This window comes from Carassius auratus, chromosome 47 (genome assembly GCF_003368295.1).
Source record: "Carassius auratus strain Wakin chromosome 47, ASM336829v1, whole genome shotgun sequence".
Classification (NCBI taxonomy): Eukaryota; Metazoa; Chordata; class Actinopteri; order Cypriniformes; family Cyprinidae; genus Carassius; species Carassius auratus.
Window position 1 is genome coordinate 626124 of NC_039289.1, and position 15800 is coordinate 641923.

A 15800-nucleotide genomic window follows, 5' to 3' on the forward strand; every position below is an offset into this window, starting at 1 on the left:
GTCAGTTTTCAGTTTTCGGTGGGCTAACAATGTAGCCAAGTTAGCTTGGTGATTGAAAAATGTATTTTCATGTTTGGTGCGCTAATGATGCAGCAAAGTAAGTTTCGTAATTGGAAATGTACATTGTTTGTATTAGTTGAGCTAATGACGTAGCAAGGTGAGGTCTAACAACTGAAAACAATGTCTGTTGCTAAAATTCGGTGAACTAATAGTGTAGCAAATTGAATTTCGCGATTGAAAATGACTGTTGTGTTTGGTTGGCTCAAGATGTAGCAAGGTGAGTTTAGCTATTGAAAAAAAACAGTTTTCAGTGTTTGTGAGCTAACGTTGTAGCAAAATGAGTTTTGCAATTGTAAAAGTACATTGTTGGTATTGGGGGAGCTAACGGTGTAGCAAAGTGAGTTTAGAAATTGAAAAATGTCTGTTTTCAGTGTTCCATAGGCTAAAGACGTAGGAAACTGAGTCTCTGTTGTCAGTCTTGAATTAACTAAATATGTAGCTAAAAATAGTTTCAACATTTGGAAATGTCCATTTTTATTGTTGTGAAGTCAAAAACAACAGGTTAGCGATTGGCTATGTTTGTTTTCAAAGTTTGCAAGATTAGTAAACGTCATTATAAATGAATTTTGTACCCAGTCTCACTAAAATGTAAGGGGTTATTGTTCTAACTCAGTTGCCACTGGGCAAATGTTTGCACCACATTCACTACATATACAGTTGTAAATCTCTTTGTTTATTTAGTCTCATGTCTATTAAATTATCAACACTGGCTCCATTTGTAGTCCCTGGACAGCCGACCAACTTCCAGGTTGGTGAGGTGTCAGACACGAGTGTTGAGCTAACATGGGAACCGGCCTTCGAGAAAGAGGGGATCATCAGTTACGAACTGCATTACAGAGAGGGCAGGCAAGAATCCCAGGTGCCTTCTTCACAGATCTTCTCAGATATCTTATCAGGACCACTTTTGTACATGTCATTAGCAGTAACGTTATTATTTTCGGCCAAACAGGTAAAGAAAACATTCGGCCCAACCTCTTCCTATGTGGTGGAGGGTCTACGTGCAAATACAGAGTACTTCTTCTCTCTGGCTGCCGTCTCCAATAAAGGCATTGGAGCCTTCACCAACGAAATATCCCAAAGGACGTCCCAAGCCAGTATGTAGTCCATTTCCTTTCCTAGGGACGTGAATGAAGGGTTGGGGGGGTCTAATATTGTATTTTGATTAAGAAATGCCAAGACTTAATGGCTATTTTGAGGTTTCGATGGGGTCGGGATACAACACCACATTGATGAAAGGGCCACTGTAACCTTCACCCTCGTTTTCCAATCCAAGGATATTGTTTATCGACTCCAGAAATGTCAAAAGTAAATGATAATGGTGTGTTTGTGTGTGCATCAGACTGGATGCTTGTCTGGTCCCTGGTTTTTGACAGGTGTTCTTCTTCAGGTTTTCTGGCAGTGGTTCTCATGTCTTTGTTTATGCATCTGAATGACACAAAACAGCATCACTTTTGAGCCAGAAGTGAGTTTTGTTTCATGCAAACTGCAAAGGTGATGTTGTTTTGATGAGAATTTTTCAAAATGAGTTGGCAAAGCTTTACGCTCTTGAATAATTCCTTTCTGTGCGTGTTGACGAATTGTTTTAAAAAGAAGATAAGAACGAGCAGAACAAATTGTTTGTAAAAACTTTCTTATGTAAATCACTGCTTAACACTTCAATGCGTCAGTTTATGTAAGAACACATACTTTGATGTTTTAAACATAATATCTTTTTTTTTTAGGAGTATAAAGGTTAAAGCCCAAACTTTTCAATGGCCTGTGTTGTGTAGTTTAATGGATTCCTTGCCCTTCAGCGGGATGGTTTCACACACACACTTTTTTTTTCTTCTTTGTTTGGTTTTTCTTTCATCTGGGTCTCTCTATGTCACAGTTATGTACTTCAGAGATTTCCTACATGTGAAACAAACAAATCAATGTGGGTTGATTGATCTGCGGTGAGCGTGCCGTTTGGCTCCCCTGCGCGCTCCCTTCTTTCTTCTGTGTTCGTATTTCTTTTTCATGTGTCAACAGCAAATGTACTTTATTTCCTCCCATGCGATTGAGGCACACAACATATTATTGACTCTGGGGTCTGCCATGGCTTTCCAGCACATCTAGTCCCTCACTGTGTATTACTGAAAGCAGCGCAGTCAGTGTCCTGCAGGTAGTCAGCATTTACACTGGGAGACCGGCTGAATTATTCAAGCCTCCGGCCTAAAAATACACCCTTGCTGAGTCGCATCATGATTCGGTGCATGAAATCATCTGAGCTTGTAGGAAACCTTGCAGCTGGCATGTGCCCTGTGTTAAAAAAAAATTGCTGTTACTTGTATTCAGCTCAGAAGTCTGAGAGCATGAGTGAAAATGCATCTATTTTGCAAAGGTTTTCCTTACAAAGCATAGTAATTTGTGAGTGAAGCTGAACTGGCACCAAACATCCTGGATTTTCATTGCGGTCTCATTCTTTTATACCAATCTAAGATACATTTCAGTTCAGAGTAATTGAAATTATAATTGTTCTTTTATTTTTATTTTTATTGAGCACAGACCACTTTCAGAATGAATTAATAATGGGTGACAAATGCACTTGTGAATGTGGCATTTCCACCATTCTGCATGATTATAGCTAACTCCCATCCCAGATCAACAAAGAAAAAAATGATGTGCACCTTCAGAATGATTCCTATAATTGAGCTTAGATTATTTTTTAATGTAAAGGTTAAAAACTAAATTTGATGTCAATATGAAATGGCATTCAAAATCCATTTTACTTTTGTTATCTGACGTATGGGATATTGGAGAAGACATTTTGGTAACACTTTAGAATAAGGTTCCATTAGTTAATGTTAGTTAATGTGTTAATTAACATGAACAAACAATGAATAATACATTTATTACTGTATTTATTCATCTTCGTTAATGTTAGTTAATGAAAATACAGTTATTCATTGTTAGTTCATGGTAATTCACAGTGCATTAACTAATGTTAACAAGCACAACTTTTGATTTAAATAATGCATTAGTAAATGTTGAAATTAACATCAACTAAGACTTATAAATGCTGTAGAAGGATTGTTCTTGCTTAGTTCATGTTAACGAAAGTAGTTAACTAACATTTACTAATGGAACCTTATTCTAAAGTGTTACCGACATTTTTTTAAAATCAGGAACTGATTGAAAAATTGGAATTAAAGAAAAGCCTTGGAGGCAGAGCAACTTATTACATTTTGATGAAAGATTACAAATATAAACTTTGTATTTCTTTGTAACTTTGCAAAAAATAATGTATTTTGTTTTCATGTCGACGTTAGATGCTCCTTTTGGTTAATTGTTTATTTTAAAAGATTTGATTCTTCAGATACACTTTCAGTGTGTGGAAGATGCCACAAAGAAATGGAAGCAGATGTGGACCATTTTAACTCATCTTTAACTCAACTCTACCTGTGTGGCTTGTTGGTGCAGAATGGGTGGGGTGGGATGGGGATGGTTGAGTGAGTGCTGGGATGCAATAAACCTGCTGCATTGACACACATTGTAAAAAGAGAGAGAGCAGTGAATGCATGTATTTCTCCCATTACCCCCGGGGGGCGCTCTGTTAATGCATCCTTTGACCTCTGGCATGTTGTACGCTGTGTGTGTCCCCTTCTGTTCCATCTTTATATGTCTGTCCCACTGTTGGTGTCTTTATATATTGTATTCTGGAGCAATGCGGTGCACTTTCTACCTCCCTTTTGTTTTCTAGCTCTTCTGTTTCACTATGTCTCCTGAAATGAAACTAACGCTCACCTGCTCTGGCTTGACATCACCTGGTTTAAATTTATTTTTTGTTCATTACACAGGTTTTCGACTTTATTTCATTTTGGTTTGGTTTTACTCTAACATACTTGAGGAAACAGCTTATTATTGTGGTTAAGTTTAACGTGACAAGCTCGACATGCAGCAGCGCTTAGCATTGCCAATGCAAATCCATTAAACTAAAGTTGAGAGTAAGTATCCCGGTGGGACAGCCGTAGGCCTTTTCCTCAAGTTACGGGATTTAACTTTGTCCCGCAGGATCTCACAGAGATGGGAGACGTGGTTCACTACATCTGCCAACATCTTCCCTTGAGCATAAACTAAAGTAGTGCAGATTTACCCATAACAAGGTCAGGGAGGCGACAAGCTTGGACAGTTAGAAGCAATTTAGCACAAACTCCCCTCAACCTAACATATAAACAAACATTACAGTGTGGTTTCCCAAGAGGTAAGTGACCGTCGTTCAGAGGAAAGCCCAGTCTGCCACCTCTCGTTTCAGCAGTTGGCCACATAACCAATTTGACAGTGCGTATTTGTAGGCGTACATTGACCTTGGGGTGTAGAACTGTCACATACACTTGCAGAATTGGTTCAGATCCATTCACAACTTTGCGCAAGCTAGAAAGAGTGCCATCGTCTTCACAGAGAGATGTTCAAACACTTATTGGCCAGTTCAACTCCAGGATTCCCTCTTTGTAGATCTATACTGAACTACACCAAGTGGCAGACTGGACTTCCTCATGAAGGCGTGAAAGGAAAGTCTATTGTGTTTGTAGTCTTTTTGGTACAGGACTGCTCAGTTGTCACCCAGTCAGGTCACTGTTGGTGGTTCAGCCCACAGTTACGAACCAAAGCCCCTGCAATTGTCTGGCAGAGAGTACTCACCTCACCCTCCATATCCCCCAACTTGTTGTCAACATTGGGGGATGTGTCCAAACTCTTGAGGGTTAGTGGAGATAGACACTCCTACCTTGACCAAGTAGGTGCAAGAGGGAAATGTGGTTAACAGTCAATTGCTATTGAGTGATGCTCAGGTTTCAGACATGGTCATAGAGGGTCCACAGTCTGGGGGCAAGGGTTACCGCACTGGTCTTTATCTCGGGTTTAGTGCAAGACCATCTTGGAGGTCCACAAGTAGATTCCAATCAGTTCCATCAATTGTTCCAATTGTGCGAAACCTTTTTAGCCAAACAAAACTGTAATAGCATTTGTTTTTTTTACTTTCTTCAAAGTAGCGTCACAATTTGTACCTGTATTACGTCATTATGTTAACAGTTAACATCTTTCGATATTGGTTTTGAGGTAGAACTCTTTATTTTGAAGAGGGATTTCACTTGGAGGTCCACAAGTCTACATATAGATTGAGTCCAATCGATCGTTTGATCATGAGCATAAACCTTCAGGTAGTTCTGCAACTCTCAGATACTAAACTTTCCTCCCGCACTCAAACCAAGTCCATTTATGAGAACTGAATGCAAATATTCTTCAAGAGAGTGACACCTGTAATGAAAGCTGGCTGGTGATGGGACAAATCTGTTAACCATTTCTCAAACGAAAGCACAGCTGGGCTGCAGATGGGTTGAATTGGAGTGGATTATATAACTTGGGTATGAATGGTTGGATGTTAGTGAGGTGCTAGCACCCTGATCTCAATCTTGTGGACCCTCAGGCTAGTGCAAACAGTGAATAGTGCAGACTGATGAAAGCACAGGGAAAGCTCTCTCCCTCCAACCAAAAACCAAAATAAATAAATCCAGACTTCAGTGTTATTGGACTAAACTAAATTAACATAAAGTGTTTGATCTGGGCTGTATTGGGTGAGCTCAGCAGTAGAAGGAGAGGGCCGAACCCAACCGACTCTGGGGAAATATAGTCTCCCTCGAATCGGGTGCTTGTGGTAAGAAAGTCTTTAAAAGTTAGTGTTTGAAGAAGTCAGGTACGTATAATGTACAGGAAAATGTTTTTGTGTTTTTGGTTTGGTTTTTGCTGTTTTTAATGGTCTTCTTTTCTGTTTAAAGCTTGGTGGCTTTCCATGATTCTTCTGAGTTGAAATTTTTGGTCCTAACAGTTTCTTTCCAGCCATTGTTTTGCAGAGAGTTTTTCCTAATTTTTCCATAATCCGTTTTGAATGACTTTGTTTTGCTTTCCAATGACGGTGCTCATCCATTTGAATTTCAGTCACAAATATGTTTTATCCCCATCTGTCCGTTTCCCCCTCATTCATTTGTGTTAGTAATGGCTTCAGGGATAAGCACGACAGAGTAACTTTTAATTCTTGATTTTACAGTGAAGATAAATATTTTACGGCCCTTTAAACGGTATAATGCATTCCTATGCGCAAGCATTTAGTAAGCAGACACTCTGTGCATTTTAAACGAGACTTTTATATTGATTTAGAATGGCACAGAAGTTGTAATTTCTGACATGTGCAAGGGGAAGTACCTGACAAAGACGCCCCGAAATACTGCAATGAATGGCCTTCATTCAAATGCAAATAATGTGATCTATTTTCCCCTCGTGGTGGAAATATATCCTGAGAGCCCAGGGTATTTACTGTGAAAGATGGGTTAAATCGTTGGCTCGCTTACAGACGGTTATAGCTGGCTAAACTGTTGTATCTTACGCCCAACATCTGTGGTGTTACTTCTAGATCTGTGACACAGAAATCAAGCCAAAGTTAAACCTTCATACTTCATATTAATGTATGCATGCCAAACACCCCAAACCCATTCAAAACCAAGCTCTTCCGTTTGCATTTGGTTGTTTTTTTGTTTTGTTTCAGTACGTCTCTGCTTGTTTGTTTTTTTTTTTCAGTTGTTTTTTCCCTTTTATCATTTTCTTTTTCTCTTTCCCATCTTTTCGTTTTTTGTTTTCCACCCTTTCCTCTCCCCCCCTTTCCCAAACCTGAGCAGAGCCCTCCGCCCCCCCTCAAGACATTAAGTGCTCCAGCCCCAGCTCCACCACCCTGCTGGTAAGTTGGCGCCCTCCACCGGCTGAGAGCCAAAACGGGGCACTGTCCGGGTACATAGTGCGCTACGCAGTGGTGGGGGCCGGGGCCAGCACGGAGCCCCTGGAGGAGCCAGCGGTGCCACCATCGTTCAGTACGATCTTGCTGCAACGGCTGGAGAAATGGACCTTGTACCAAGTCACTGTGGCAGCCTCCACCAGCGTGGGTCCGGGTCCCGCAAGTGAGCCGCAGCTCTGCCATACAGACGAGGATGGTACTTAAACCCTCATTAACATTATTCACTTCAATGCTGCTTTTCTAACTTGCTTTCATATATTGAATCTCGAATCTTGAAACAAAATGGCAAGTAATGCATTGAATTAAACATGATATTTTTAAATAGTATTTTATTATTAATCTTTAATAACTTTGAGAAATATGTGCCAGTTCACCAAGACAAAAAACACTTCTTTAAGCTACAAAACAAGTGGTTATTTAGGGGATTTCCACTTGGATTTGGCATACCTTACACACATACAAATGGTGACATTGTATAGAAAACATCTTGAAATACAAAATAAGATTGTAATTCTTCATGAATAACATTATATATGTTTCAGATATTACAATAAACACTACGAAAAGTAGGTGCTTCTTGATTTATTTATTTATTAATTTTGTATTTGAAAGTCTGTTATTCAGACAGGTTCTATTTGTTTGATTCAAGAAAAAAACAAAACTCTTTTTTCCCAAAAGAGCTTCTAAACAGGAGTTATTTAATTATAACTGAAGGGAATCTATATAACTATAATTTATAAAATCTAAAACCGAACCCACATCCTCCATCTTTATCTCATTCCTTACGTGTGCACCATTGTTGTCTTGTGTGTTGAGCATCATCTCAGCATCACCTCAGCATCCCGCCTGCCTCCTGGAGATGAGATGCCAGCTGCTGCTGCTCACTAGTCTTCAACACAAACTGAAACCAAGAATTCACTGTTTATGCACACAGTTTTTGCATTATAATACCAATTTTACAAAATCAAAATGGATATATACTGAAATGGTATTTTTATTCCATTCTGCATACTGCATCCTGTACTATAATTTTTGTCAGAAAAATAATTTAGCAGATTTTTTCACATTTCAAAATAATAATAATTTTTTCTGCGTTGCGCATCTGTGACAAAACAGATTTCAAATTACAAAAGCAGACAGAAATGTGAAAATACATTGTGAAATTCCTGAGAATGAGAGCTTTCTTATGATACTATTTTTGTGAAATAAATACATATTCAGAGAAATAATTATTCAAAATCAGAAAGCGGTACAAATGCATATGTATGCCTAACTTTACTACTTCATATATAATAAAACCAAAAGTTGTGGCATTCATTGTAAAGATTAAAATTGAAGCTTTCAAATTATACCATAAAAGCAAGAATTTAAAAAGGAAGTACAGCCACCATATTTGGTCTCATGTTTTCCCCCATTTGTTTTCCAGTGACCTTTTATGGTCTCTGGCCAAGCTTAGTAAGAAAATAAATCCAAGAAGGTGTAGGAGGCGAGAGAAATGTTGATTATATGTCTGCGAAGACAGCTCACTCTTTTGGGGAGGAGATCTATTGACTAGCATTACGTGATAGAGGAAACATTGACTTAGCGTCATTTTCTCCCTTCACTTCTCTTTGTAAAACAGTCGGACAGCTTATGAGCACTGAAATAGATCCAGCTAGAGTAAGAAATTGTGTCGGACGTTCCCCGATGACAGCAGTCTTTCTCAATGACTGACAGCGCTAGTTCAAGATACAAGCTAGTAATCAATACGGAGCACAGCCTTTTACTGGTGCTTTGGGCCGCCCTAGGATGGATGTTTTTAGGAGGGTCAGGAGAGCGGGAAGGCATCCCCAAGACCTCTGATGGGAAATCTCATTTGTCCAACCCAAAACATGGAGTTATTTGGGTAGCAATACATTACGGCAGTCACATCCTTGGGACTTGTACCATATAGCATCTAATATGGAATAATCGGGCCCCAATATACAGTACATGCCCTTATGTCATCTTTTATCAACCATCCAGGAAATGGGTCACCTCCTTACAGCAGTGCTGAATGACCGGAGGTATTAAACATCAATGCCTCGTATAAAAGGATTTTCATTAGCTCGCAGGTAAAAGACTTCAGACGGCAGACTCGAGAAACTGATCAGAGCTCAGATAAGAATGATAGTGAAATGGAAGGGGATGAAATGGTAGCTCGGGTATATGGAGGTGTGATATTACAGTTGATTAAATGTCCCTGAAGATGAGCGCTTAATCAGTAGCCTGGTTTCACATAATTGAATGTACGTACTAGCTGAGATGCTAGGGCTTAGTTTCTTTTCATCCGTACAGAGGTTGGCATATCGTATGCTCTTGAGGTGCTCCATAAGGATTGGTACATTGCACTATTTTGGAACAGATTAAGAGTCTATCCATGTCGAATCAGATGTAATTAAAGATGATTTTGTTTATGTGGGACTTTAATGGAGTTCTGTAAAATATTTCATGTAGATCCTGACATTATAGCTAATAAATGCTGGGGAAGCCATGTTTAGGGAATGATATATCAGGAACCATGATTGCTGCTATGTAGAGAGATATGTTTTCTTCAAGTCCAAGTGGTTCAGAGTCTCATCGGGATTGAAATATTTTCATAACTGACTTCTAAATTTGGTAAATAGTGAAACAATTCTTGAAGATCAAATGGTAGTCAACAGAGACTCATCGATATAGTAGTAGTAGTAGCACTTTATTGTCACTAGTCACAAGTACCAGTGAAATATATGAGTATATGTTGAAATTCAGGTCTCATGTAAACTGTTTTATTGCGTTGCATGGTTTTTATAATGAACTGAGATTGTGTAAAGTACCTCAAGTATATCTTAGTGTTTTCACATTTTTTTTTTTTTTTTAGCCCAAAAAGTCTGGAAAGTCAAATTTAGGTTATGATATCTCAGGAACTATGATTGTTAGCTATGTATAAATTGGTAGATTGGTAGAAAAATGTGTTTCCTTCGAGTCCAAGTGCTTTAGAGTCTCATGGGGATAAAAATATTTTTAAAACTGGCCTCTAACTTTGGTAAAAAGTAAAAAAAAAAAAAAAAAACCTAGATAAGTTAATTTTAATTTTGCATTAAAGACTAAAGATACAGTACCAATAAATGTGTTTTGATTGTAAAACGTCAGCTTCTTATGTCCTTTACATCATCACAACTACTATTGCTCAAACTAACATTAATATGAACAAACGTTAGGTAAGTAACTCACGTAGTGCAATGTAACACCATAGTATCATATTGGAGAGTTTTGCACAGGCAAAACCACCATTATCTTTTCTTTCAATGTAGTTTTAATATTAATAAAATGGTTATTTCAATGCCTCGTGGCGTCATCTTCTCCCATCGCAGTGCCCGGGGCCCCCCCTCGGCGCGTGGAGGTCGAGGTGCTCAACTCCACCGCCATCAAGGTGATGTGGCGCTCCCTGTTGCCAGGGAAACAGCACGGGCAGATCCGCGGGTACCAGGTGCACTACGTCCGCGTGGAGAATGGCGAATCTCGCGGCCTGCCCCTCATCAAGGACGTCATGCTAGCCGATGCACAGGTATGTTAGCAAGACAGTGATCATTAATGTTTCTTGTTGCAAAAAAGTAGTAGCGTTGTTATTTTACTTGCCAAGTTTCTTGTCATCTGACATCATCAAGGGTGCGCAGATGATTGGTTAACTCTTGCCAGTATTTAACGCACACATGGCCATTGCAACAATTGTATGAAAATCATTTTATAAAGAATGTATTTATAGGCAGAAACTCTGGTGTTTTTTACTGGGGAAAGGTCATAAACATTTTATAATGAACTGAGGTGTGTATATTTCATTTCAAAGCACAAGCGGCAAAAGAAGAAAAAGCAAGCGAGTACCTCTGGCTGCTACCTAAAATTATAATACAAGCTTCTGTCATGAAAACAGCAGTGAAATTACAGATATTCTTCTCACAGCTGCAAATATTACAGTTTTGGAAGATTTTGAATTAATGAAAGGATCATTAAAAGTTGTCGCTTGTGTGGGAATTTGTTCATATTATGCCGATATGTTGGTTTATCCTGTACACACATTATATATCACAATCTTTTATTCATCTCATATTCAATTCATTTTATATATGTAAATACTCAATATTTAAATATATAGAACTCTGATTTTTAGAATCAATTATAAATTTGAAAATTACATTGGATTTAATATTGACTCTCAGTGTTGTGAGGTAAATATCACTGTAGTTTCCTATTTTAGCCAAACATTTAGTTTTTCCAATAAAATGTCATGGTATATTTATTGGTTTTAAATATTCATGTGAAATTTTAAATGGAGATACATTTTGGGATGTAAAAATATCACTACGGTATCTTGAAGTGAATTATCCCCATGCTGTTATGCATAAAGTTAAATTTGCACTGCATAAGACAAATCTTGGAGTATTTCTTCGAAGAATTACCTTTATGATCTGATTTCAAACTCCACAGCAGACATTTTACACTCTTAGTTAATGAAATGGTGAAAAACTACAGGAATGACATGCTCTGATAGCAGTGGCCACTCAATTTCCAGCCTCGTCTTCAATCTTCACCATTTTTTTCACTCTAATCCACACTGCCCTACTTTAAAACACTCTGCCGTTCTTCCATTTCCTTGGCACTTTTACCTTGTTTCATCTTATGCTTTCCTCTCTTTCTTTCTGTCTGTCTTTCTCCTCTCTTTCAAACCGCCTTCCCTCTTTCCCCTCCCGGGTGGGGGATGTTAGTGGGAAATGGACGACACAGCTGAATACGTGAGTATGGCTTTCGGGAGAACCTGTGATGTTACATCAGACCTGCTTTGTATCTCTGTCACTTTATGTATTTATAGGCAGAAACTCTGGTGTTTGTTACTGGGGAAAGGTCACAAACATTTTATAATGAACTGAGGTGTGTATATTTCATGTAGATTCTAACGTTTTCGGGTATTTAATAGCTAAACACGTCTGAGAAGCCATGTTTGGGGTATCATATATCAGGAACTATGATTGCTAGCTTTGTACAAATTGGTAGATTGGTAGAAAAACGTGTTCTCTTTAAGTCCTAGTTGTGCAGAGTATCATCAGAGTATAAATATTTTCTAAAATGGCCTCTAAAGTTGGCAAAAAGTGAGAAATTTCAAGGCAAACGATGAGTAATTGGGTCTATATAGCAGAGGCATAAACCCAAGTCACGTAAATAACGCCTGTGGTGTTTTTCCTTGGACAAAATGTCATAAGAACAAAGAAAATTGATTGATGCATAGAGATTCACACATATATGTTGGAATTAAAGTGTCATGCAAAGAGATTTTGTGTTGATATAGTTTTATAATGAGCTGATTTTTGTCAGAGAAAGAAACCAACTAATGCAACCTCATGTCCATTGTGTGTGTGTGACGGCGGTAGAAAAATATTAATGGTGCACAGGGGGAATGATGTAACATCAGGGTTCCTTTATGTCTGGCATGAAAGTGTTTTGTGCTGTGCTGTTGTGCATTAAGTATAATACAAACAAAAATTAAGCTTATTTTGTGCAAAATTCAAACGACCTTTTGAAGAAATTAGATATGCATTTTATTTATTTTTTATAAGTAAATAATTTGCCTAACCCAAAAATTGCATGAATATCTTGAACTGGTTTGATGTGAAGCTCATTTCCCTGTAAGCTGCGGGACCTGCAGTTGCTTTTCTCTCAGTGAGTGCTTGGCATTAATTTCCTCTCCGTCATGCTCGCTGATCAAAGCTCACTCGCTTCCACGTGAAATATTGGAAAACAGGAGGCCGAGTGTGTGCACAGCTTACCGACCGACCCGGAGAGAAATTCATTATTCTGACGGTCTGTTTGCTCAGACTCTCTATTGAATTAATTCACAGACATGTGTCGTAGATGAGCAGGAATTGTAATCTATAACCTGGCCATGCTGGATGACACGCTAAATGTCAATAATAATGATCCACACTTCTGTAGAAATTAGGTGCACTTCTGAATATATCTATATCTATATGTGTGATTATACATAATTATAGCAACATTACAGACTAACTAAAGTTAAAAAAAATTGAAAAAGCATAATAGGACCCATTTAAAATAGACAGCAGAGTACATATTGCATGCCGTGACATTGAAAAGAGGGGAAACTGACGCCATGCATGCAAAAATCCAGCCCCCTAACACAGTGCTAACTTCCCTCTTCATGTCCATTAACCACAGGAGATGATCATCGGGGGCCTGCAGCCCGACACCACGTACTCCATCACTGTGGCAGCCTACACCACCAAAGGAGACGGAGCCCGCAGCAAACCCAAGCTGGTGGTGACTAAAGGAGCAGGTCGGTAATAATAACGCTATCATTAGCTGAGCTCCAGAGCACCGCAGGCCAGGTGTTATGAGCTTCTGGAGCAAAATTAACCTTGAGGGACTTCAGTCGAAAAAGAAAAAACAAACATGGCCTATATAGTGTGTCTGGAGTACATAAAAGCTATAAGGGAATGTAGAGCTGGGATTGTACATTAGCGGTTTGGGTCAGAATAATGAGATTGGTAAACTAGCATGCTAACAGTGATTCAGTGCGTTAACAGTAAGCGAAACAGCATGCTAAAGTAGGTAAATTATTCAATTTTAAAGAACTCTCAGACTCAAAGTGTTTCCTAATTGTTGGTTTTTATAAATGGATTTTTTGGTTGTGTCCTGAGCATTGCATCTTTTAGATTTTAGGAAACGTTTTAGCACTGTTTCACTCTGCTATGCTAAGTTAGTCTACATGTACAAGCAAGTAATATACTAATACTATGGTATTTTTAGACGTACTTTCTCTCTATATACATGTAGACTAACGTGTTTTAGCTTTATGTGCTGTATCTGACATCATGAGTGCTTCGCTTTAAGGTTCGACATTAAGTTAACATGGTTTAAGTGATATAATCAGTCCTTGATTTTACGGCACGTTTTCTTAAAAAATGCAATAGGAATATGCGGGACATTATGCGATGAAATTGCAGGAACTTGCAAAAACTGCGATTTGATGAAAAACAGAAAAAAAGGTGACACCCCCCCCTTCCCCCCCCCCCCCCCCCCCCCCCCCGCCCAACAACCTGTTCTCACTAGGCTACTACCTCACTGTAATGAGTCATTTCTTATGACTTCCTATGATAAGCAAGCAAACTAAATCACAGAATATTTAAGTTCTCATTTTGTTTTATTTCAGACCTTAATTAACACATGGCTCAAACATACAAAACATTGAGTCAAACAAGTTCTTCTAGCTTTACAAAAGGAATATTCAACAACTTCTGTAAAAATGAATACAAATAAAATATACGCACAAATATACAAATGCTGTTTTACAGGAATTGCAAAGTGCAATCTCTTACTGCAATGTAAATTATTTTACATACTACTAATATACTTACAACTGTAAGGTTTTGGTACTATTCTGTAACAAAAAAGTACAATCTTACAACTGTAGAGGTGCATCAACTTCTGAATGAAACTACAACAGTCCACTGTGAAAATGAAAGCTAACTGCGTAGCCTTTAACACTGGCCTATCATTCTCATCCTCATCCCTCTGTCAAAATAATTTGCCCCCACTGTCATGTAACACACCGGGTAACTGCTTTGCGCAGTCTTTTGCGCTTATTTTTGTTGGCAGATGAGAATGATTTGCGTCCTTCACCCTGGTTTCACCGCGGGCTTCACAGATGATGTTCACGTCGCGCAATTACGTCACTTCATAAGGTTTCCATTGGGAAATAATGGCGATTTACTTGTGAAGTAAACGCAACATTTTTCAACTTTCTGCTAAGATATATGTGACTTTTTTGCAAACAAAAATTATTATTATTATGAAATCACGCTACCTCCGCATATTTTGCTTCCTGAAATCGCCAATTTATGCAGCGAAAGTGCGGCGTTTTTGAAAAAATGCGACCCCCGCATAAATATGCGGCCCTTGGCTGATTATGCATTAAATCACGCGATCGCATAATCACGTTTTTCTGGAGGGACTGTATAATCATAACGCTTTTACTTCTACAAGCCAACTGCTCACTAGACGACCCACTGTGTTGGAAGGAGCTCCCTTCTCTTCCCTCCTCAGAAAGTGTGGGGAAACGCTTACAGCAGACTAAATAAATAAAAAAATAAACAAGGGCAGACTCAGCCCTACTCTTTCATGTGCCAGAAGAGAAGGGAAGCTTGACCAATGGGGCTCAGAGGAGCCTCTCTTGGGCACTTTCATGCCTCATTTCTGCTACATAATACTGTCAGACAACTTAAGCCCCTGCCTTATTGTATTGATAAGGGCCGACCCGCCCCTTTCAAACCCCCCAAGCAAGGCCGCTTGTCATCTGAGAAAGCTGGCCGTCCACGAGCTGCCATTCTGCATGTCAGAGATACACTTCAGACCGGAGACTCGGCAGCGTGAAGCCCGTCAGTCTGTGCGGTCACGCCGAGATGACATTCTGTTGTAAAGGTTGAAATAATGTGTACTTGAGTCAGCATTGGTATTTTCAGTGGTTGAAATGGAACTACTGTAAAAAACATAAAATGTAAACACATAAATGTAAAAATTTGCCAATGCAACATTTCTCATTTTCATTTAAAGTTGAAGTACTAAAATAGCTAATAGTATATATACCGTATATTGTTATATATTTACTACCCAATGACCCATTGTTTACACACACACACACACAATAGGTATGGAAAATAAAATAAATCGCATTTTGTTGCTTTACAGCCAGAAATGAAATCGGGCAAAGTATTTTTTACTCAGTGCAACGTTTTCTAACATGTTGGTGTTCTGACATCTTTCACTTAAAGTCAAGGCAACATTTCTCATTTTTGTTTAAATATACAACGATATATATATATAAAACAATAAATGGAATAAAAACGACAAAATGTCTAAAACTTTAATTGAAATA

The 15800-nt window shown here is 38.6% G+C and overlaps 1 protein-coding gene across 40 annotated transcripts in view; it reads left to right on the forward strand.

Annotated features, from left to right (window-relative positions):
* Window positions 1-15800, forward strand: part of ptprsa (protein tyrosine phosphatase receptor type Sa) — a 178410-nt gene that overhangs the window by 125063 nt on the left and 37547 nt on the right. For 21 of the 40 annotated variants that reach the window (XM_026235473.1, XM_026235471.1, XM_026235475.1 and 18 more), the window contains 6 exons: window positions 783-919; window positions 1010-1154; window positions 6747-7055; window positions 10231-10424; window positions 11620-11646; window positions 13085-13202. In XM_026235473.1, coding sequence (XP_026091258.1) covers window positions 783-919; window positions 1010-1154; window positions 6747-7055; window positions 10231-10424; window positions 11620-11646; window positions 13085-13202 — 930 coding nt within the window. The remainder of the gene's footprint in view (window positions 1-782; window positions 920-1009; window positions 1155-6746; window positions 7056-10230; window positions 10425-11619; window positions 11647-13084; window positions 13203-15800) is intronic. The other 19 variants (XM_026235495.1, XM_026235496.1, XM_026235500.1 and 16 more) reach the window with 2 other exon arrangements.